The sequence below is a fragment of the Hesperophylax consimilis genome, chromosome 14 (assembly GCF_061612785.1).
Source record: "Hesperophylax consimilis isolate HC1 chromosome 14, BYU_Hcon_1.0, whole genome shotgun sequence".
Lineage (NCBI taxonomy): Eukaryota > Metazoa > Arthropoda > Insecta > Trichoptera > Limnephilidae > Hesperophylax > Hesperophylax consimilis.
In genome coordinates this window covers 28,372,040-28,397,467 of record NC_142849.1, presented here as the reverse complement: position 1 = coordinate 28,397,467, position 25,428 = coordinate 28,372,040, and the positions used below count along the sequence as shown (strand labels likewise).

At 34.2% G+C, this 25,428-nt stretch overlaps 1 protein-coding gene across 4 annotated transcripts in view; it reads right to left on the bottom strand.

Annotated features, from left to right (window-relative positions):
- Window positions 1–861: 861 nt before the first annotated feature.
- The window catches only part of Lsd-1 (lipid storage droplet-1), a 34,154-nt gene continuing 9,587 nt past the window's right edge, over window positions 862–25,428 (bottom strand). For 3 of the 4 annotated variants that reach the window (XM_089639708.1, XM_089639707.1, XM_089639709.1), the window contains exons 3-9: window positions 25,169–25,354; window positions 22,793–22,997; window positions 8,051–8,235; window positions 5,411–5,601; window positions 4,747–4,813; window positions 3,536–3,646; window positions 862–3,219 (exon numbers count right to left, since the gene is read on the bottom strand). In XM_089639708.1, the coding sequence (XP_089495834.1) occupies window positions 3,100–3,219; window positions 3,536–3,646; window positions 4,747–4,813; window positions 5,411–5,601; window positions 8,051–8,235; window positions 22,793–22,997; window positions 25,169–25,354 (1,065 nt within the window). In that variant the 3' untranslated portion in view covers window positions 862–3,099. The remainder of the gene's footprint in view (window positions 3,220–3,535; window positions 3,647–4,746; window positions 4,814–5,410; window positions 5,602–8,050; window positions 8,236–22,792; window positions 22,998–25,168; window positions 25,355–25,428) is intronic. The other variant, XM_089639710.1, reaches the window with a different exon arrangement.

Below are 25,428 nucleotides of genomic sequence, written 5' to 3'. Positions count from 1 at the left end.
ATAATTTACCCACCTCATATTTAGCATCACTCCGCTAGTCGGTTCGTTTAAAAACGATCATTCAGATCCTGCACAGAAATGTCCCATAATGGACTGCTCTACAAACCTTTGCCTTACTTAGCGAACTTTACTTTTCTGCGCTGATTATTTTAATGTGCGCTCTTCGGTGGTCAATGTAATCACTGGCGATAATATAATGTCGGGCAAGTGTAAGAGAGACAGAGGCATGCTAAGTGAGCTAGAACCAAAGATATTAGAAGAACGAGATGTGCTATGAGCAGTTCATACTGTGTGGAATTGTTTTGCCCAGTGTCGCCGGTTTTGTTCACCAATACTACTGCACACCTTCGCTTACGCTAAGGACGTATCGTTTCAGTTGGCACTAATACATAGAACAGATTCTTGTGCGTACACGTCCCGATAGTATTCAAAGTACCCTAATTAGGTAGTACTCCGCCTACGGTCCGGCGGCCAACATAGCATATCTCGTTCTTTTAATATCTTTGGCTAGAACCTAAAGGAAGGACTTCCATTCAAATCTACTTGAGAGGCATTTCTAGCATTTGTGATCTATTCAGTGTGCCATCCAGGGGCTGACTTTTCAGTGAGCTAAAGTGTGGCTAGTGGGGTAAGATTGAAAAAATACAACATTATTGATGTTGTTGTATCTTTTATTTTTGGAAAACCTTCATACACGATTTTTTTTAAAAAATATTTTAAGTTACAATAGCATTTATAATGTCGTATTGTTCAATCTTACCTTCACACAAAAACTTTAGAACCGCCCCTGGTGTTGTCTTTTAGCTCTCAGCATTTTGACTTGTCGAAATGTTTTCGAAGACGAAAATAGAAAAACAACAGTTCTTATAATTTATTTATTTAAACAAAACATAAAATTTTGTCTGTTTTGTTATATTATAATTATAAACCTACACTCACTCACATATTTATAAAATAATTATTAATTATTATAGTATGTATATACTTTAAATTATTTGTGTAATTAGGAAGACAGCTTATTTTATAAAAGTAATTAAAATGTTTTTTGTTATGTACGTAGGTAGGTACTCATCCTAAAAAAAATGCATTATTCATTCTTAAGAAATAAATTATTACTCACCCATTTTAATTTTTTAATTCGGCAGACGTTTTTTGCCACATAAACATAATAATATTATGTTCATTAGTAAAGTAACATTTATCAGTTGTTGATAAGACACCTAATGTTATTTATTTGTATAACATAGATCAATGATGCAATTACATACTAAACTTAGCACATTAAAATTAAGTAAATACATCAATTAACGTTATATATCTATCTACAATGTAACTAGAAATATGGTAAAAGGAATGCAAGGGTCATATTTTGCATACCATATCATAAAATTATTATTACCTACAGTCATGGTAAACACTGCTAAAGTAATTATTCATAATAAGTAGATATTATTATTGAATTAAGCGCAATATCCACCGGGAATGAAGCTAAGCTATTGCTAACTTAGTTTAGCTTAACTTGCATCGTAACTCGTGAGTCTTTTTTATACTTTCATATAAGGAAAAAGACTCAACTAAGTTAGTACTAGCTTAGCTTCGTTCGCGGTGGATATACTCGATTAACTTCTCTCCTTCAACCGATTCTATAAATATTCCGTTACATATACTGTTTCGAGTATTTCTTTTATCAGGTGCTGTATCTCAGTAAGTGTTATTTGTTATTTACACACCTTTTTAGTGTTTATATCAATGACGTTACAATCTATATAGACTCAATATTTAACTCTCAAGGTGGCAAGCAAAAGAAACGTCGATTGTCGTGCTTTCGATTTCGTTTTTTGTTAGTACAAAACTGTCACGCGTGGCAAGGTTGTGTGCTACCTCTAACTAAATTGCATATAAAATGCTCCCGTGTGTAGTGAGAAAGTGTTAGCATTAAACGGAAAACACTAGAAAAAGCCAAGGAATGTAATTTCACTCGTAAATACATACAAATTATTTATTATTATAAAAAATACAATCGTTTTCCAAAGATTTTCAGCACTATTAGAGAAAGTGAGATAGCGAACTTAGGAACACATAGTATAAGAAGGACAACCTAGGACGCCAGGTTGTCTCATACAGCTTTCCGTATTCGTCTTAGTATAAGCGAGTAAGCATGTCTTGTCATCTCAGTCACTATGATGTAGAATGTAGTATTCAATGCAACTTTTAAATGTGAAAACACCGACAGGTCCTGTCGTTTATTTCATACATACACACTTATTTTTTAAATGTCTATCTTTGATATGCATGAACACCGTTTTAATTAAGAATTTACTGGAAACATAAAAGAGTGTTTGTTAGTTGCCACATTTACTTTTAATTTTGTGAGACAATAACAAGTCTAGATGTACTGTAAAGTCACTGGTCCATACCAATCATTACTCTATGTCTTTAGTATGCAATTCTACATTTCGTGTCAAGTACAAGACACCCTACTCAAATTATAGTTAGTATTTTAATTAATAATTTATCTACCCATTGGATCATTTAATATCAATTCATTTGGGCCAATTGAGGTAAACAGATCCTATGAGGCAATTGTGTCATTTGAATGCCTTCATTCTTCTTCTTTGCATAGCGGAGAAGAGTTGGTGTAGGTCAAAGTGGGATGCAGAGGTTATCTGGCCAGTCAACAACATTAGGAGTGACTTCGTTCAGCACAGATTAGCCTCTGGGAAACAAATCAAGGGGATATTCTTCTACAATATGTTCTGTTTGTCCACATTCACACTCTTTAGGCCATATTCTGTGCATCATATACGCACATCAACAGTGACTGCACCGGATGCAGTTTAGTAAGGTTCACGTCTTCCGAGGGAGAGAGAACCCTGGTAGTTCAATTATTGGATCCACAACAACTCCTTCATTTGGAGTCCTTGGTTTGATTTACGCGATTGCCCCATAATAGTTGGGTCCACAGTAACTCCTTCATTTGGAGACTTAAGTTTGATTTGACACGATTGACCCATAAGACGTTAAATTTACCTAACTGAGCTTATCAAAAATTTACTTCTTATTTCAAGACAAAACAAAACAACAATTTGTTTTAATCAATCAATTAACTCCGTTGATTACGGTGTTTGCATTAAACAAGTGATTGTTGCGTAAGTGGCAGCGAGGCGTCCTTATTTTCTCCCTCTCTGAATTTCCAGCGATGAATAGAGCCAACTGCTCCTGAAATACACAAAAATACAAAACATTGGTTGGCATTAGGGACAACAAACCGTGACAAAAAAGGATAAGAGGGGATTAGGGAAAGACAAAGGTTGCCAACATTACCATCACAATCGTCACTCTCAAGTGGGACTATGTTGGGCACGTAGCACGACTAACAGGCTTCAAGTGGGTGAGAGAGCTCTTTCCCAAAGCTGGACGCCAGAAGGCTTATGAAGAACTGCATCAAATAATATTAAACGAGATAATCACAAACTAAAGAATACAATTTTCCTTAAGGATTTTAGAAATATTATGTTCTTTTATCAAAACATACCAAAATTTTCATGGAGTGTAATTGCAGTTCTTGTACAAGGATCTGAAACTTGCTCTTTAATTCCACTGTCTTCTGTGACACATTCTTCTTTATCTCTTCAAATGGAACTTTCTGCAATCAAACAATAACATGTCACGCATTTTTATTTTGTAGTTTCAACATAACTTTTGTAATGTTTTGATTTCGTTTTGTGAAATTATTAAGACAAAACTTTGAAGAAATTTCTCATAGCAATAGAATCTTTGACCATCTTTCTTCTAGAATGAAATCTTTAATCTGAGAGGTACACATCGAAACCAGGGGCGTCAGTTTTCAAAATGAAGAAGTTTTATTTTATTTTTTTATATGTTTATTTAGATAAGTTTACAAAGAATAACACATCAAAAAAATTATAAAAATATTTTTACTTTATTGAGGCCGCCACACAAGAAAATGAATTATGGCGATGCACTTCGTAGTAATTTAAAATCATGTGTTTTTGGTTTGAAAATTTGGTCACCTAGAAATGTTTCAGATGCTTTAATTAAATACTGCGAGTAGAATACATCTTGGCCTTTGAAATAATCGAGTATGTATTAGTCTTTTTAGAAGCCCAGAAAAAAATAATGTATAGGCCTATGAAAACTGCTTTAAAGTTCAAAATCTCCTACTTAAGAACCCATTTTCGGTTATGGTTTTATTGTATAATGTGGCAAATTAAGTTATTTATAAAATGATCGGAAAAAAATTAAATATTTATGCCTGAACATCCACAAAATAAAATAAAAGGCACTTTTTGGCCATGTTTTTTTCTTGCATAAATCAAAACAGGTGGATGGTGTGAAGCGGGAATTTAAGCCTTATCGCCATCTACGTAAGGTGTGTTATTGATAGCGGCTCGATTCAAAATATTACACGACGTAGTGCATCGCCTTAAAAAAAAAATTAGATTTTTAGTACAATATGTGCTAAGCTTATTTTTAATGAGACAAATAAACAAATAAAAGTGATTTATGTTTACATTGTGTATTATAATAGAATGTTTTCTTAATTATTTCTTTTTTTATTATCAGATGCATTCACCCTCCATTTTGAGACAACTCCATGAGTATAATGAAATTGATGTTCAAAATATTTCTGAATCCGTCGGCAAACATTTGATTATTGATAATGCTCTCTCGCCTCTGCGTGGTAAAGGCTGTTAGCTGAATGTTGGTAATTCTGCTTGTTACCTGAATAAGAGAACTGGCCACACCGAGGAACTGACGGGATGTATTGCGAATGCTGCGGACGGCACCTCTGGAAGGACAAAAAAATATATGAATGAATACAAAATACTTGGACAACGAAAGGAGAATCTGCGAAAATGTATGCAACAATTTTGGGCTGTTCCAACAACAACATTCTTCCACTCCATGCATTATTAGAAATATTATGTAATGTGATGAAACCCTAACAACTGGGTTGCAAACCCAGAACCTCTAATCCTAACCTCTAGTACTCTAACCTCGAGTCCAGCGACTCCAATGCTAAAAAGCTTACCGCTTCCAAAAAAAGTTCTCCATTGTTCTTTGGATTGTTTCTGGTAGCACCTTAATTGTGTTATAGTATGACGGTAATAATAATGAGAAAATCTTAAATATGAGACCACTTTAGATTCTTTAGGTCCTAAAGACCTCGATGGGCTAACAATTAGAAAGAATGCCAGATGATGCTGAAAATTATGAGGTGGATGAACTGCGTGGAGGAGTATTGGAGCAGGACGGGAAGAACGGAGGACTGGAGGCAAATGGCGAAGGACTGCAGCCAGTGGAGAACATTCGTGGAGGATGCCAATTCCCACTATGAGATATAGCGCCATGATGACGATGAATAATAATGGTAAAATCAGCTCACTTGGGCAGCTTAACAACACCGCCACTGGTGAAGTTGACCAGGTGCACCAGCCTCCTGGCGGACTCCCTGGTCAGCAGGACTATGAGCTGCTCCAGGGTAGCGGGGCTGGCCTGGTTGTCTGGCTCGTCCTTGCTAAGGTCCTTCCACAGCTCGCAGGCTTTCACATAGGCCAGCTTGGGGTCTGTCACCACCTGAGATTACAACATATTACTCAGTCAATACAACATAAATTCAATACAATATATTATCATTGCGCATGCAATACCGCGGAAACAATGTGAAATAATTGAATAATAAACCACTTGGAAAAAATTATTACGAATCGAATATCACTTTTGGAAAAAAGGTCGCATTTGCAGTATTTTTAATTTTGTTAACTCCACACAGGAGGCATTAAGGAAAATATTTTCCTTCAGTGCCTATGTCATGATTGGGGATGCTGTATTGAGGGTATTTTTGAGGAGAGAAAGGAGTTAACATGGGTTTTGAAGAGACCCATTTTGTAGAAGAGAGGAAATAAAAAGGTCAGAAGAGACCGGCAAATCTTTCCACAACCGAGAAAGAAAGAAGTTGTAGAAACAACCCGTTATCATGTGACAAAAGCAATCCGTGTGTTAAGATAGGCTTAGGACGGGTTGTTTCGGAGAATCTGAACAATTCATCAAATTTCAACGTTCATTTTCAAGTTCTGTGAAAGATTTTTTCAAGTTTTGTTTTTATTTCAGTTTTGTCAAGCAACCAGCCTACAATGATATAAAAACAGAACTTGAATAAGTCTTTCACAGAACCCGAAAATGAACGTTGAAATTTGATGAATTGTTCAGATTCTCATCCGAAACAACCCGTCCTTAGAATCTGGATTGCCCGTTTCCGCACCAGAGTCAAGGGTTTTTTCAAATACCTTGGGGCTGCAGATCAAAGGTGACTACCAAATTCAACTACCTATATTGAAATTCTTAATAATAATATCTTTATTTAAGAAATTTGCTACTATAAACTTGTAAATAGATAGAATACATAACAAATTGATAAAGTTGAGGTTTCTCATAATCTGCCTCACTAGGCTAGCGACTAGCCTGTGTTGAGGCAGTTATTAGATTATACCTACACTTATATTATAATATAAACACTCAATATTTTTGTTGGAGGCCCTATTATTGCTTTTTATCCAAATTATAATGTTTTTGTTTTTAAATTTGTTTGAGTATCACATTTTTTTATGTTCCCTGGAAGAGTATTGTACAATCTTGTTGCAATGTACCTAAAATATCTTTGACCGAAAGTAGTATGCAATACAGGAATTTGGAGTAAATCTTTGTTATCGTTTCGAGTAGTATGTTATTGTTTCGGTTTATATACTAAGTTTTGCATGGAAATTAATTGAAGTAGACCATAAGAGAATTAAAGGGACATTGCCATCTCGGGGGATATTTATATGTAGCTGTGGGTAATGGAATGCACCAATAACTGTAGGAAATGAGAAGATAAAGAAATACTGTTGATATCCTAATAGGAGGCAAGCTGGAGTACCTACACTGTCACAAGAATAAGATGAAACATGGGTGATAGTACAATGTGTTTTTATATTGTGGTTATCCTTGTCTAGGGTACCCATTACTTGCAATATAGGTAACCTCTATAGAAAAAAAGGATAGCATATTATTTTTTAGCAATAAATCTTAGCCTGAAACACCTGTATAAATTGAAAAAATCTTTTGAGAAAATATACATGCCGCCGACGGGAATTGAACTCGTAACCTTTTGACTGTATTTTTCTCTGAAAATTTAAAAAAATTAAATAGGTGTTCCAGGCTAATAATTATTGCTTAAAAATAATATGTTATCCTTTGTGCTATGCATACAACTTGCCTAATAAACATTAGTTAATATTTTGAGAAGAATTAAGAACTGTTATTTGCTTACCTACTGAATGTTAGATATAATATAATAATTGTTATAACTTATTATTCAACTAAGAATGACAAGATAATTTTTCGTTAAAAACACAGGTAAGATAAATTTGCGTAAAAACTACTGCCAAAGTTTTAAATTAATAGTTCTGTGTTCTCTTCGTTCTGTTGTGTGAACTTTTAAATATGAATCCTCTATTTCTTCGTACATAATGTTGCCATGCTGGTACTCTGATTATTAGGTCAAAAATTACGATGCAGAGGCAGGTACCTACCGAGAGTTGTTTTTTTTTTTCACGGCCGATTTTTCAGTTGTTTTTAGTTCGGTGAGATAAGTGCCAAATTTAACGCTATTCAAGTTGCTTCGAATGTGAGTGGTTTATTTATGCTTCGAATCGTGGATTACATAGGCACTGGAGTGATTGGTGTCATATATATTCATTTACCACATAATTTAATTAATGCATACCTCAAAATATTAATATTAAAACATATGAAACTGTTTACTGCGGCTTATAACCAATGAGTCTACCTAGATTTCACCATTTATTCCATATTTTAAGGTTTTATAAATATGGCACACTACGACAAGCGATCTCTGAAAACGTTTTTGCAAAATGACAAAATATGCCAAAAAATCACTCCAGTGGTTGCGTTAATTAAATCACTGCTTTTTTATCGTAGTATCTAAGCTCGCAAGTAATTAAATTAATATATTATTAATAATTACCAATTCGGCCACATAAACGAGCACATGAATGGCTTCCGTGGTATGCTCCTTGAGAGCCCTGGCCTCCATCAGTGTCCTGCGGGATATCCTGCGGCCCAGCTTGCGGGAGAACCTGTCCGCGTGCTGTAGAGTGTGGACCACAGCGAGCTGCTTTGCTCCATGCTCCTCCACCTTGGCTGGTTTGGCTGTCAGTGAAAGTGAGGTTAGGTTATATAAGAATTACAGATTTTCTGTGCAGTCAGTCAAAACAGGATTTTAACAATTACCTACTTAAGGATGAGAATTAAGGTTTATATCTGTATTTCTTATATGTTCCATTTTGAGTATCTTACTGAACAAATTGAACCATTGCTTGTAAATATTCCCTAGAAGGAGCGATCTATACCAAAGAGAAAAAAGGCTGCCATCAATATGCATTAGACATCTATATATAAAATTTCAAATTTTAGGTCCCAGACGGGCCAGTGATTTTATTTGTGTTAGCTCCGGACAGGAGGTCATGAGGAGAATAATTTCTATTTCATTTTTGGGGATGCTGTGTGGAGGGTCTTTTTAAGGAAATAAAGGAGAGGATCTGGGGGTCAGTGTGTCCAAGAGTGATTGACATATGAATCCATTTATCCCACTGCGGTGCAGGTAATGGGTCGATAGTCATGTTGGAGAGGTCAAAGGGTCTCTCTCAAACAGTGTCCCCCGATCCGGCCTGCCACGCAGTAGGTGGGCAGACTCATTCGCTGCAAAGACCTAGACAAATCTCATCCCATGAACTCGGGCACCTCTGCTAGGTCACGAAACTTATCGAACCACTTGGGGTGACATATATGGGGGCAGAAGTGTAGGTTATCCAATAAATAGTTTCCGAGGCGGCGGTACCCGTACCCGCCTCCAAAATAGTTAATCTAGAATAAACATTTAAAAAATAACAAACAGGACAGTCTGTGTATATTTCGTCACGTCACGTGAGGTTTGAAAATTGCCGTTCCAGAGTTTTTGCCTATTCATACATTATTAATAATAATTTAATATTATGTTTAGTCTCCCAACTCGAAGATCAATGCCAATAACATTAACTTCGCTCAAGGTGAGGTCATTTCAGATACCTAATGTTATATTATTAGTATACATGACAAGTTTATTATTAAATACTATCTATATTGTTTCGCTGACCACCGAGGTTTATACATATTGCGGGAAACATTGAGGTTTTCTTTTCGAAAGAAAATATAGCGGAAAGACGTTTCTGGTTCGCTAGAATGACAATGTGATCCAGCCTTTTTTGTTTGCTTATGCAAAACCCGTATAGCCGGCTTAGGTATTTCATCTGGAGTAGATGTACCGATGTAGCTAAAGACTAGTTTTGTTCAAATTTACATTTAGCTAAAACTTTTACAGTCTTACTTGTAATGATTCCCTAATACGCCGCTGCAGCGCTGGTAAAGCTATGCTATACGATGAAGAGGGCCGTATACTGTTCGGTATAAAATATTTACTCATAATAATGAGTAAAGATTTTTTTTTTATGACTGGCACAACATTGTTCCAATTCTCAAAAACACAGTCATTTTTACATTTCTCGTTTAGTTGCTAACTTCACGTTTCTTCAGATGATATTTGCGATGTCATTGAGCCGGTCTGCATTGAATTGCTTCTAAATTTGGCAAGTTTGATGCGTTCCGTATTCGCTTTGGTAAATCGATTTTAAATATTCCTCTGATGCTGCCAATGGGTATTACTGCTTTTTTACATTTTCATGCGTAACCGATCGATATTTGTCAAATCAACAAGATTGTTAACAAAGTCCGCGATCTCCGTCTTAATTTACGATTGTAATACGTCTCTAATACTGCGGTATTACGGCCTCTATACGCAATATTAATATTATGTCGTAACGATTATGTGTAACGTTTTCTAATATCTTGTTCTTATACCTCCGTATTATCTATTATGAGTTAGACGGTTAGTGTTTCCTTCTACTCCTTTCTAACATGTATTTGAAACGATTAGGAATTTTTAACCAATCTTGGCTATTGATAATGAATGGTCTAAAGCGCCTATCGTGTGTCAACAGTAACGTCAATTTACGTCATTGATACCGTTTACAGAGTCGAGCGGTTGATATTTGTGATTTCCTACTGATGGGAGAGTGATTATTTCGCTGTGTGATTTACAATCGTTTATTCAATTGCTCTATCTAGCCATTTGGAATTCAGTTTCCTCGCGGAACGAGATTTTATTTTACTTATAATTGCATTATATCGTGACTTTCCAGAGTTAGTCAAATTAAAATCAAATGTTTATCACCGTATTCGCACACTAAAGGGTATCGTTTCTGCAACAACTGGGTCGGAAATAGCGATGAGTCGTGACTCATTTTACTAAGAGCGGGAACCACGGTATCAGCTCGATATTACTTTTGGTATGCGGTGCAAGAAAAATAAAATGCTAGGTAATTATTATGTTTAAATACAAATATCCAAGTCCATATGTCGGACTGTCAGACGCCTTTCACGTCTATATAATAACAATTAATACTTAGATAATTTTAATGGCATTATTTTTTCTAAAATATCTCCTGATAAAAAGAATTACCTTTCAATTGAGCCGTAAAAATACGGCTCACCAAAAAGAACTAGCTCAATTGTGCGCCTCGTTCATAAACGACTCACCGCTAGTCGGAAATATTGACGGGTCGATTGAAGTTCCATCAATAACACTTCAATTGCAAATGTCAACGCGTAAAAACCTTGACAATATTGACATTGAACGTCTCCGGGGCGCGTTAAAAATAATATGATTTTTCCACCAGACAGCGCCTTTGATCCGGATGTAGATAGGTATAAATCATAATAATTAAATTTATGAGGCAATAATTATAACACTAAACTTCGTACATCGTGTCAGTGATGGTAGTCGAGAGGTCATTCAAGTTCACTGATATTCCACTTTAACACGGAACCAAACTCCACTCGTGATAAGACGAATGCGGACTCAGCACTAGAAATAAGATAATGATATTTAAAACTGGCTAGACAGAATTACAATAATATATTTATGTTTTAAGCCAAGGATTTTATTTTTTTAATTTTTTTTATTTATTTAATTATTAAACAGTTTACAATGTATAATAATATTTGCTAAAAATAATGATATTTAAAAATTAGTTTTCATAATTTTTTTTTTTTGTATTTTTTGATGTTACTCTTTTATGGAAGCAGACGCTTGTGTTTAAAAGAGATGCTGAGTATCGAGATGAACATTATTTATGTAAGTATTCTTATTAATAATTTAAGGAGTTAAGAACATTAACAATATAAATGTATATCAACAATGTACAATTATACAACGTTACATTATTTATTTGACGAATTTCATTATTTTGATTTTTTTACATTGAAATGTTCTTTGATCGCTTTGAGTAGGGTTTTGTCGTCTTCGATTTTTCTGATATTATCAGGTAGGTTATTAAAGTATTTTTGCCTAGAAATGTGTAATGATATTGTGCAAATGAGGTGTTACATTTTTGTATTGGAAATATATGTTTTTGACGAGTACGTCTTTCAGTTGAAAAACTGTGATTTTGTTTTTCTTTTATTATTTGAATTATTATGTTTTTTCGGATAAGATCATTAAATTTTAGTACTTTAAATTCTTCAAATATAAGTTGAGTTGGATAATCTCTCGTTTTTTTTCAATGTTATTTTAACAATCAGACGTTGTACAATTTCAATAGGTAGGAGATTAGTTTTGTATGCGGATCCCCAACTGGTTACACCGTATTGGAGATTCGATTGTACTAATGCGTAGTAGACTGAAGTTAAATTTTCCAATGATAGAAAGTTACGCAGTTTCAGAAAAATATAACTTAATTTCCTTATTTTGTTAATGGTAAGGTTGATTTGATCTTTCCAGGTTTTTGTTCATTATTATTCCTAAGTATTTAATTTTATTTGTAATTTGTAGTGTGGAACAATTTATTTTACAGTGATTTGTATTATGTTCTTTAAAGTTGTCGTGTATAATTATGTCAAAATTTTGTGGAACATCGTTTGATTTTATTGCGAATGGCAATATATGGGTTTTTTCGCTATTTAGGGATAGTAGGTTTATGTCAAACCAGTATTTGAGTAGATTTATGTCTTCTGTTGCTTTTTGTTTTACTTCTTCCCATGTATTATCTTCGCTGCAATACATGCATCTTGGTTTATTCATTTTGTTAAGGCATTTGATAGAGGTGTGTCCAAAACCAAGACAATGGTAACAATGCATCAGAGGTTTGCAGTCCTCGATATGGGCTCTTACGAAGCCTATATTTATTCGCTGTTTCTCAATTAGTTCTTTACGAATTCGGGCACTTGTTTCAATAATAACATTGCACAGTTTGTCACTCTTCTTGTTTTTTTTTAAATTTCTTCACTTTAATTTGATCCAAATTTTTGATATCTTGATTTTGACTAATAATGTCATTCATGAAATTTTCTTCGCATTCTTCGTTGTATTCAGCACTCATGCCTTTGATTATCATGCATGCTTTCTTTTTTTAAATATTTTTGGCGATTATGTCAAATTCAGTTTTATTAATTTCATCTCTCAATGTTTCAGCGTCCGTTTTCTTCGGAAAAGTCATGAAAATCCGGTTTATTGTTGTTTTTTTTAAAGCTGTTTATTCCAATCCCTAATTTTGAGGCTGATATGGATTTGGAAATGCATTTTTCAATTTCTTCCGAAGTTTTTTTGTCTTCTGCCGATATAACTTGGCTAAAGGAATTAATCCATGAAAATAATTTTGTTGAAAATATGTACGAGTATTTAGAAAAGATTGTGATTACTCTTATTTTTCTCACTCTTAGTATACTGACAGATCTTTTAGTTTATAGCAAGTACTTAACCGGTTTTTTATCTTTGTATCAGTCTATTGCAATCGCTACAAATGTGTATTATTATTGTAACCATGAAAATGTAATGTTTTGGATTTCTAAACTTAGGATCCCTTTAGAATTTTTAATTTTTTTAATACTATTATACATTTTTCAATACCAACATTTCAATTATATCTCTACATATTCAATTAATCTCTTCTATGTTTTCGAAATTCAACATATTCCATTATTATTGTTTACACATATGTTTGACCTATATACTCCATTCAAATGCATGTTCTCGGCGAATTGAATATATATTATCAAAATGTTAGAGGTCTGCGAACTAAGACTCATGTATTTCTTTCCAGCGTTCTTAATGCCAATTATGAAGTAATATGCTTGACTGAGACTTGGCTTCTGCCAAGTATATTTGACTCGGAATTATTTGATAACCGTTATGTAGTGTATCGTTGTGATCGCGACTATGTGCGGTTGGGACAGGCGCTCGGCGGTGGATCACTGATTGCAGTGCGCCGCGAACTGCCGACGTGCCCCTCAACCTCTCTCCCTCCTGTCCAACGCGCAGAAATAGCGACAGCAACTCTTGCACTAGGCCCTAGTGGGCATGTTTCTAAACTACGTATATACTGTTCATACTTCGTGCAGGGCGCGGAGCAGATTAAATCTTTAAGTGACTTTTTTGAATTTATATCTGCGTTGTATACAAATTTCCCCAATGATGAATTCCTTCTATTAGGAGACTTCAACATATCACATGCCCCATGGCTTCTGCCTTTGACCGCAGACGGTGCTCTATTACTTAACGGATCCTCAATCGATGCACTTACTTCAACTCTCTCTGATTTCTTAGACTTTACTGGCTTCCGTCAATTCAACAACCAACTTAATATAAACGAACGTATTCTCGACCTGGTAATCTCGAGTAACGTGTGCACGGTAAGTGGTTGCAACACTCCACTAGTGCCAGAAGATGCACATCACCGCTCCTTAGAGTTGGCGCTGCGCATATCCCGCGAGCCTTCCCTCCAAACCCCGCGATCGCGCACGGTCCGCTCCTATCACCGCGCTGACTATGTACTGATTAATAGCGCCTTGGCAGCCGTTGACTGGACAACGACCTTAAACAGCAGTAATGTAGACTCACTCACAGCGCGTTTCTATTCTGAATTAAATAAGGTAATTGACGCACACGTACCATCCAGAACAGTTAACATAGACTCTAGATATCCTCCGTGGTACAGCTCTGCCTTAAAAAAAGTAATTAAAGAAAAACTTAAATTTCATAAAAAATACAAAATTTATAACCGTTACTCAGACTATCATACTTTCTCTCTTCTTCGAGAACGACAAAAGTGCATGCAGAAAGTATGCTATGACAATTTCATTAATATGGCCGAATCTAATATTAATACCGATCCCAAACATTTCTGGACATTTGTTAAATCTAAACAAAAAAGCTCTGAACTACCTTACAATATGTATCTTAACTCTCAGCATGTATCGGGTGGGGAAGCTATAAGTAACTTATTCAATATACATTTCCAATCCTCCTTCGAATCCCACACCCCGTGCACCTCGTCTACCACTCGAGTATATAATCCAAACACCTCAGTACTCAATCTAAGTAATGTTAATATGGACGCTGAATTAGTTTGTAAATATCTTAAATCATTAGACCCTACCAAAGGCAGTGGGCCTGATGGTATACACCCAGTGTTTTTAAAGAATTGCGCTGGTGTTTTATGTTATCCGCTAAGTCAAATATTTAAAACCTCACTGTCTTCTGGCATTTTTCCGCAGCAATGGAAAAGCTCGTATGTTGTACCTATATTAAAAAAAGGAGACAAGCACAATATTGAAAATTACAGACCGATCTCTAAACTAAATGTAATTGGTAAGCTTTTTGAAAAAATTGTTTATGATAATATTTTTCCTTGTATACGGCCACACATTATTCCGAATCAACACGGCTTCATGACCAAAAAATCAACAGAAACTAACCTTTGTGAGTTTGTTGACACAGTCCTTGTTGCTATGGATAACGGATATCAAATAGATGTAGTCTACACAGACTATTCCAAAGCCTTTGATAAAATCCCACACAGCATTTTAATTGAGAAAGTCGAAGCAATGGGTATACACGGTGACCTCCTTCGTTGGTTAGCCTCTTACCTCTACAATCGTACACAAGCTGTAACTGTTCAAGGGTTTTGCTCTAGTTTCGTGCCCGTAACCTCAGGAGTACCCCAGGGATCTCACCTTGGCCCCCTTTTATTTAATATCTTTATGAATGACGTTAGCATAATTATCCGTAATTCTCAGCTATACTTATATGCTGATGACAAAAAGATAGTCAAAATCATAAAGTCTGAGATGGATTGCATAGAACTCCAGCATGACCTTGACTCTCTGGTGAATGAATATTGTTTAAAAAATCACCTTCTTTTGAATGCAGACAAATGCAGCGTCATATCTTACTCTCGAAAGAAACACACAATATTATATCCCTACAATATTAAAAACAAACCCTTAAACAGGGTAAATGTGATTAGAGATCTTGGAGTCCTAATGGACAGTAAGCTTCTTTTTCAATCTCATATCGAGCATATTACGTCGAAGGCTTTGAAAATGCTGGGATTTATACTTAGAGTATGTTCAGTTTTCAAAAATCCACAAACATTTAAGATTCTCTACATATCTTACGTCCGAAGCCACCTAGAGTATGCATCAACAGTGTGGAACCCTCATAATTCTACATATAAATCAAACATAGAAAGAGTTCAGAAAAAGTTTTTGAAATATGTCTCTTATCGCATGCGAAATGATGAAAACAATGTGTCCATGAACTTTAAAACTCTTGATCAACGCCGAGATATCAGAGACCTAGTAATGCTATATAAGATAATCCACTATTTTATTGATAGCCCATACCTTTTACAAAATATTCATTTCAGATGTCCATTAAGAGTAACTCGATCTCCGGACACATTTTATATTCCTAAGAGCAATACTAATTATGTTGAAAATGTATTTATAAGAAGAAGCTGTAGCACCTTTAATAGATTATGCACAAATATCGATGTGTTTAACACGAGCCTCGCAGGATTCATAGCATTCCTAAGAGAGTAGCGTTCGATCGTTGCGGGAAACTTAGTAGTGTTAGTGTGTGTATTGTTTTTGTATGGGTTGAATCTGTAGTCTTTTTATTTTTTTTGGAGATTTTCCTTTTCTACTAGTTAGTATTTATATTGTATTGTATTATTTATATTCATATGTTTTTCTACCAATGAATCTTCTGTGGAAACTTTACTGGTTTATGCAACTTGGTAAAAATGATTTGTATTAAAATATATTTGTATAACTGTTTGTTTCCCAAATAAAATAAAATAAAATAAAATAAAATAAGAATGGCATAGTTAGGTTCGTTTCTCCAATGTTTTTTTTCTTTGGTCATCTGGGCATAGGATGGTGCCTTAGTATATTTATCGATAATTTTTTCGATTTTTTCTACCAATAGGTCGTTAGTTCTATTAATTTGTCTTGAAGTTTTATTATTTTTTCTTTCATTTTTGATGTTTTTGATTTTACTTCATTATCCAGTTCAACGATAATCTTTTCAATGTTGGTTTTTGTTTTCGAATCACGGTTTGAATTTTTTGTACTGCATTTTTTAGTAAGATAAGTAATTCTTCCACCGTCATGAATGGGTTAGGGTGTTCGATGTAATGACAGTACTGCGATACGGGCTCCCGATACGATTGTTATTGTTGTTGCTATACGTGCTCCCGTTGTGAGCGTTAGCATGATACACTTTGCTCTGGCATTGACCACAAGTCATCGCCCTAGTTTCGTTTCAGTAGACAGGGAAACAACATGACTGTACCTACCTATCTATGACGGAACAATACCCTAAATTAAGACGAAATATTTTTTTGTGATAAAAAAATTCCTGACTGCCCGGTATCAGTGAGACAAATTTAGTAAGTAGTTCGTTAGGTTATTTTATATCGTTTCTCTTTATATCTTTAAGCTTTAAGTTCCAAAAAAATTATATGTTATTTTTGAATATAATATCTGTACATTTGTTATGCCGTATATACCCTAGCATCTCTGCACACATGAGACTCCTCAGACTGAGATGGGCTGGGCATGTACAGAGAATGCCGGATACACGCGTCCCAAAAAGAATTCTGACTGGTCACCCAGGTGGAAAGAGAAAAGTGGGAAGACCCAGACTGAGGTGGGAAGATGAGGTAAGAAGGGATGCAGCACAGCTTCTCCAGGTGACAAACTGGAAGTCAGCCGCTGAGGACAGGAATAGTTGGAGGCGACTGTTGCAGGAGGCCAAAGCTCGATATGGGCTGTAGCGCCATCGAAGAAGAAGTTATGCCGAAAAGTTAATTATTTGAAATTCCCTCGATAGAAAAAAAATCGCAAAGTAAATCGTAAAAAAATATGAAAAACACTTTTTGTTCTGTTATTTAATATGTTATAGACATGAAAAAATTCATAGTGTATCTTTAAATGCAACTAAAGCATTAGTCGAGATATTTTTGCTCTATTTCAAACGAGTCGTGTTTTATTAAATATTTTCACCATTTTCGCTTAAGGCGATGCACTAAGTCGTGTAATATTTTAAATCGAGCCGCTATCAATAACACCCCTTACGTAGATGGCGATAAGGTTTAAATTCCCGCTTAACACCATCCGCCTGTTTTGATTTATGCAAGAAAAAAACATGGCCAAAAAGTGCCTTTTATTTTATTTTGTGGATTTTCAGGGATAAATATTTAATTTTGTTTCGATCATTTTATAAATAACTTAATTTGCCACATTATACAATAAAATCATAACCGAAAATGGGTTCGTAAGTAGGAGATTTTGAACTTTAAAGCAGTTTTCATAAGCCTTATACATTATTTTTTTCTGGGCTTATAAAAAGACTTATCTAAAAATACTCGATCATTTCAAAGGCCAATATGTATTCTACTCGCAGTATTTAATTAAAGCATCTGAAACATTTCTAGGCGACCAAATTGTCAAACCAAAAACACATGATTTTGCATTACTACGTATGGCATCGCCTTAATTTAGGTATTATTTACATAACGAGATTTAAAAATAACTTATCATGTACATTTATAGATCAATTAGTATTATCATCTCTGTAATGACATGTTTACCTGCATTATCTTATTACAGTAACAAAGGTTAATTGTGCATAATATTATTATATCACGACATCGAAGAATGACATTATTTGCGTGCAATTTAAATTTGCTCGTAGTTTGTTTGTCACAGAATACCAACAATCCAAGAATAAGTTGAATACATATTATTTTAAGAACCTCGCCCACAACCCACAACCTGCAACCAACAACCCACAAATCTAACGTATTGTATTCGTGACGGGTTGATTCACAACATTTGAACAATACATCAAATTAAATTGTTGATTTTCAAGTTCTGTGGAGGTACTACTCAAGTTTTGTTATTATATCATTATTGGCCAGTTGTTTCACAAAACTGAAATAATAACAGAACTTTAATAGAACCTTCACAGAATTGGAAAATCAACTTTGTATTTGATGAATTGTTCAAATTCTGTGAAACAATCCGTTTTTCATATTCAAGCACCGTGAAATTTTTATTTTAAATATATTCAAAAACATTATTATTCAATTGATAAATTTACAGCAGTTTGATAATGCCTTAGAAACAACTGTTACGCGTAGTAATAGAATAATAGTTAGTAATTATTTAAATGATCGTAGTTTATTGCATATATAAAACAATGACACAAATTAAAATGGAATTCTACAAATTAAATTTAAAAAACTATAAATAAATCTATAAGAGTTTTTATTTTTTTTTCAAAACAACTGGCCAATATCGATATAAGAACAGAACTTAAGTAGAACCTTTACAGAAATTTAAAATTAGTTTCGAAAATTGATGAATAAATTATTGTTCAAATTCTGTGAAACAAACCATCAGAGTTATACAAGATACATACACTAGTTCATTTATATTCTCATATAAAAGAACTAGCTGATGTGTGTGTGCCCCGTGTTGCTGGGAGTTTTCCCTAGGAGATAGACATATACCATTAATGACATTTCTGTAGGCCTTTTTAAGATATACAATTCCGTCGTACATTATTTTGATGTATCTCATAAGGTTTAGCCAGCGTTAGTAATGTAAGCGACCGAAAAAAATTTTTTACACCTTGATTACAAAACATCAACTTTTCTCTACTTTCTTTAAGTGTATTTTTATTTTTCATTTTATTTTTTATTTATTACTTGTAAATTATTTAACATTATAAATGATAACAATATACAGACTTATATATATAATTTTTTCGTTTTTTATTCTACCACTCCATAAGTTGAGCTCCAGGAGCTCGTGTTTGTGGGAGGAGTATTTACCTTTAGTTCTAATGATTTTTTAAACAATAATCAAAAACTTTTGATATAAATACTAACATAATATTAACATAGGTACACAAATTAGAAAAGTGTGTTTTTAAAGATAATTAAAATAATATATCTTCTTACAGATTAAGTAAGCGTGAGGAAATTATGGGTACAATATATCAGGTAAACAAGTTAGAAAAATAGTTTTTTAAAGACAATTAAATTAATATATATATTTAATTATATTAATTTATATATATTTATAAATTGAGTAAGTGTAAGAAAATTAGGGGTACAATATATCAGTATCCAATTTTAGGGACTTAATTAACTTTTTGAATTGTTCATAATTCACAGTTTCGGTTACACTAATCTTATTTTTGGACAATAATATATTTTACCATCTCACACCTAAATACGAATAGTGGTGCTGAGCCGTGGTCGTTCTAAGCATAGGAATGGCTATTAAGCCATTAGTTTTGAATCTATTGCTTATGCTATCTGAGGGGTGAATTTTATAAATAAAATATTCTTTATAAATTTGATATAAGGCGATTCTCTTATACAATTCTGTGATAGATGGTACATTAAATTCCCGAAATATCTCTAAAGTAGGGGAGTCATATGGTTTCCTAAGGATGATTTTTATAATTATTCTTTGAATTGTAATTATGGGCTGTAAAGAGGCCTTAAAAGCCCCTCCCCACCCAATAATCCCGTACTGCAATATGGACTGAATCAATGCATAATAGACAATTTTGATAGTTTTTTATTTAAAATATTTCGTATATTATAGAAAATATAGATAAGTTTTCTGATTCTTTCAACAGTGAGATTAATATGGTCTTTCCATTTAATATTTTTATCTATTAAGATAACAAGATATTTTATATTAGATTTATGATTTAGTTTTGCGCAGTCCGTATTACATGTACCGTCATTTACACAATTTTTAGAATGAATTGTTATGTTAATTAGGTTATTTGGCTCATCTTCTTGTAGAGTGAAAGGAATACAATATGTTTTTTCTGTGTTGAGTGATAATAAATTGCCATCGAACCAATTTTTTATAACCTTCATATCTTGATTGGCTGCATTGGTAATTTCGTTCCATGTCTTTTTTTCGATAATTATTGCAGTGTCGTCAGAAAAGGATATAAGTTTACCATTAAGTGATAATTTAAACATATGGTTAACGTAAATTATAAATAAAATTGGTCCAATAACAGTCCCTTGGGGAATTCCAAATTCTAAAGTTTCATCCACGCTTAGTGAGTTATTTAATTTCACTTTTTGGTTTCTTTGAGTTAGATAGCTTTGCATCCAATACCTTACCTTACCAATAATACCGATATCATTTAATTTATTTATTAGTTTTGTATGGGAGATACTATCAAAAGCCTTACGTAAATCAATGAAAATGCCAAAGGCATTTTTTTTTTAAATCTAATGCACGGTATATAGTTGAAGTTAGTTCTGCAATGGCATCACGAGTGCCTAGTTTCTCTCTAAATCCAAATTGGCTAGGACTAATTATTTTGTTATTTTCAATATAGTACAAAAGTTGCTTTTTTACGATCTTTTCGAAAATTTTTGCAATGTTTGAGACAAGAGATATTGGTCGATAATTTGATATTTCTTCTGGGTTGCCAGATTTAAAAACGGGTGTTACAATAGATTTTTTATAAACGGAGGGGAATATTCCGCTATTTAAACTAATATTTACAATGTGTGTAATTGGAATGCTTAATAATTCATTATAATTTTTCAATATTTCTACTGTGACTCCATCAAACCCTGGTGCAGATGCACCTTTTAATTTACTAATAATATTTTTATGTCATCTGTTGTTACTGATTTGAAAACTGACAGATTATTTTGTTTAAGACAGTCCTTTTCGAAATTATCTATTTTATAATTTTCATCGATCCGTGTAGCTAAATTTTGACCGACGTTAGCGAAATATTTATTGAAGGCATTTTAGCACATTTTGTCGGTTTATTATGCATGTATTATATATGTTAACCTTCCGGAAGAAATTTTCTAAATGATAGTGAAAACCCCATTAAAATCCGTTGCTTGGTTTAGAAGAACTAAGCGCACAAACAGAGAAACGCGGATAGCGACTTCATTATATACTATTTAGAGATTGAAAGAATTTAAAGTTTTTCTGCTGGGTACTATTATTTCTGTTTGGATTGAGAAAATTTTCAACATAATATTGTGAATCAAAGGCAAAATCTATTTAAGGCGATCCAATACCAAGTAATGCAAAATCAGGTGTTTTTGGTTTGAACATTTGATTGCTAAGAAATACTACAGACGCTTTAATTAAATACTGCAAGGAGAACACATCTTGGCCTTGTCAGCAAACGAACATTTTTTTGATAAGACTTTTTATAAGCCTAGTAAAAAATACAATATCAGGCCTAAAAAAAACTGTCTAGTGCAAAATATCCCATTCACAAACCCATTTTCGGATATGTTTTTTATTGTATAATGTGGGAAATTCATTGTTTTATTCGATTATCGGAGGAAATTTTCATATATGTACCAGAACTTCACAAAATATGCATTTTCGCGTTGTTTAATTTTACACGAATATTGTCTGTAGTGGGATTGTTTGTAAATACAAATCTAGAGTTTTGTTTTGAGATTGAAGAAATTTGTCACAATGGACTCTCAAGACAAGAGGAAGGTTACTACTGTCTATATGTATAACTGTTTGTTTCCCAAATAAAATAAAAAATAATAATAAAATAAAATATATGAGATGTAAAAAAAACCATATCCCATTTTTCCACCTCATAAAGTAGAATACAGCCCGGACAACGCCGGGACTTTAGCTAGTGATAAATATTATTATCGTGAAGACTGATTTTTCGTTTCCGCTGTCATGCTTGACAGCTGATAAAAAATGATTAAACAAGAAATGTGAATAAAAATAATAAGTTGCTATTGGCACTGCTCAACAATGTTATAGCGTCATGAAATTTTCATATTTACATCATCAGCTACGGAGCTTTGAAATATCTACGAATGAGACAGGTATGGGTACCGCCGCCCTGGGAACCATTCATTCAAAATAAGTCACCTCAAGTGGTTCGTGACATTTTGTGAGGATTGTCTAGGTTTTGGCAGCGGATGGTCTCCAGCAGGACTCTCTCGACCCACCGCAGTAGGAGGGATGAATTCATACGTTCACTCCTGGACAAACTGACCCCCAGATTCCAACCCACCTCTCATACCCTTTTCCTTCCCAAATCTTCCTCTCCACACAGCATTCAAAAAGATGACATAAACCCTGAATGAAATTATTTCCCTCAGGAGTGGAGCTAATGTAAAAAAAATCCACAAAAATTGAAAAAAAACAAGATATTAATAAAAGTATTGATAGTCGGACGAAACCGGTTAGTTACAAGTTAATTTTGATAGGTTCTTACGTTCTTTGGCGTCCTGCACGTCGGGCGGCAGGTACTTGTCGACGTACAGGTCTGCCTTGTCGAGCATGCTGTCAACAGTATCGGCAGCCAGGGCTGTCACCCTCGAGTCGAGCACAGCAGTCCCCAGCTGCTTCACGGAGTCGGCACGTCTCAGGACGGGCTTCACGATGTGCGAGCTCATATAGTCCTGGGCGCTGGAGTACATCTACAGTGAAAAAAAAACAATCGTTAAAGTACTTCTCTTAACTCCTTTTCAATGAACAAGGTTCATTTGTTCGCATTTGGGAACAACTTCTTCTTTCGTATGGCGGGGGTGTCAGAGGGGGACATGTAGGTCTGCGAGCCATTCTAGGGCCTCAGGCGTCGCCATGTGAACCTCATCAATCCCGCCGGGGAATGAATGGAGCGGGCATTCATTGACCACATGTTCGGTGGTCTGCACCGCACCACATTCACACATCGCCGAATCTTTAAGGCCCCGTCTGTGGGGAGCACCTTAACCTATTGATGGCGGACCAAGTTTTGCGAGGCAATCAGAATCCAGGCTGTCTCTCGGTGGGGTCCTGTATGAGGTGGGCATTTCCCACGGGTGAAGCGAATTGCTGGGGACAACTCATATAGTCTTACAAAAATTGTTGTTGTCTCCTTTACTCTCGTGGTGGGAAATATGATCTAAACGGTGTTGGAAAGAGAAAAAAAGCTTTATATTCAAATCTAAAGTTAACCATAGAATAATTAAAATACACACCTTTATGAAACCAAAGGTTTCAATCGCAATATAAAAAAATTAAACTTCGTGAAATATTTATTCATTATCTTCATATAAAATAACAAAACAGTGAGGCGACGATAACTTTGGTAATGCATTTATTTTTAAAAGTAATTTTAGTTACAAACAATGTTAAGGTGAGTAATTTTTTTAATGTTTGATTCGAAATTTTAATATTCAAAAAAATAATGTTGTTTGTGTCTAATAATAATATTTGAAAGCGTAATAATTAATCACCTTTCAAAAACAGTTTTTAGTTTTCAGATATGTTCAGAAATGTTCTGTTAATTTGGATGTTATTACAAAGCGGAAATACTCCGACCTTCTGACAGAATATGCCAGAGGCTTAAGGGGTTAATAGGTTTTAAAAATTTTCTTTTTATGTTGACTAATAAGCTTCCTACAACGATTTGAAATAATATGCCATTTTTAGATTATGTTCATGCGAAGAACGTTGGTGACGTCATATCGGCCATCGTTAGTAGGGTCCTCATACAGCCAGTAGCACTGCCTACGTCATAATTACGTCATTTGAACCGCATAGAAATTTACGATTTTATCGTTTTAAAAAAAACAATAAATTTAAGGACAGAATGTTTCTAATGTTCACTTATTTAATAAATCAAGTTGTCATTAGATGGGTGAAAACGTTACAAATTCAACCATTTCAAGAGAATTTTATAATAATAATAATAATTTGCTAATTTATATAGCGCCGTTTAAATGAAAAATCACCTCAAGGAGGCTGACATACGTAACATTTTATTTCAAATAAGTTATCATACAATTTTTAAAAAGAAATGTCACTCTCTCGCAATAATTATTTTTTCAAACTTTCTTCCGGCAGGTAGGTACTCAAACCAGAATGAGACAAATGGCGCCTGATATAGCTTGAACTTAGCCTTGTAAAATATAAGATAAATAATGAAAAATACCCCTTCACATAAAGATAATAAATATTTCTTTTAGATATGTAGATCAATTCAAATTCTAATAAAGAACATAAAACTTTTTTACTGTTGTCAAGTTTAATTTGTAGAACTTCATTTTATCTTATGTATTTTCTTTTATATATTCAAAAATATGATTATTAAAATTACAAGTTTTCAGTTTGATAATGTCTCCAGAGGTCACGCTTCATAATAATTACCCAGCGGAACTTGTTTATAAATAAACTGTGTTTTTGTAAATTTAATAATATTATTATTGAATACAAAAGAAAACCTTAAACATGAAAAGATAGTAAGATATGGCACAGAAGCGTGCCGAGCGTATGACACATCTCTTTGTTTCTAGTATCTATGCTATTGTAGTATTCGGGCTTTCCGTAAGATGGCGCCAGTCCATTTTACGAAGATAACCGAATGCTACCGAGTGCTTTCCGAAAACGGCCGAAGTGGCTTAACTTCAGAATAGGTCAATCATAGTTAGATATTTCACTTTTGTATCGTTATATTAAATAAATGAGAACCGTAATCGGAACGTCGTATACAATTAAATATCAATCATTTACAATTGAAGACAATCCCTTGCTCTCACACAAAAGAAGAGCATTATAGTTATCAACGTTAGATTACAGTATATTATTGAAAGAAGAAAATGCTTACCATCTCGGGGGGTAGATACATATTTGGCACCCTTTGCTCGACAATGTCTAGGCTTTTGCATAGAAGTTTGTCCAAGGTAGAAATAGGTCCGGTAAACATATTTACAGCGGGAATGGCGAGGTTCATAGAAGCCTGGAGAGAGTGCTCAGCCTTGGTGAAGTACCACTTAGTTATCGAGTTCGAATCCTGCCATTAAAAATAAAACCTCAGTTTCGATTTAGATACTAACATATTGCTCACACAGCCTTGGGAACCGGGAA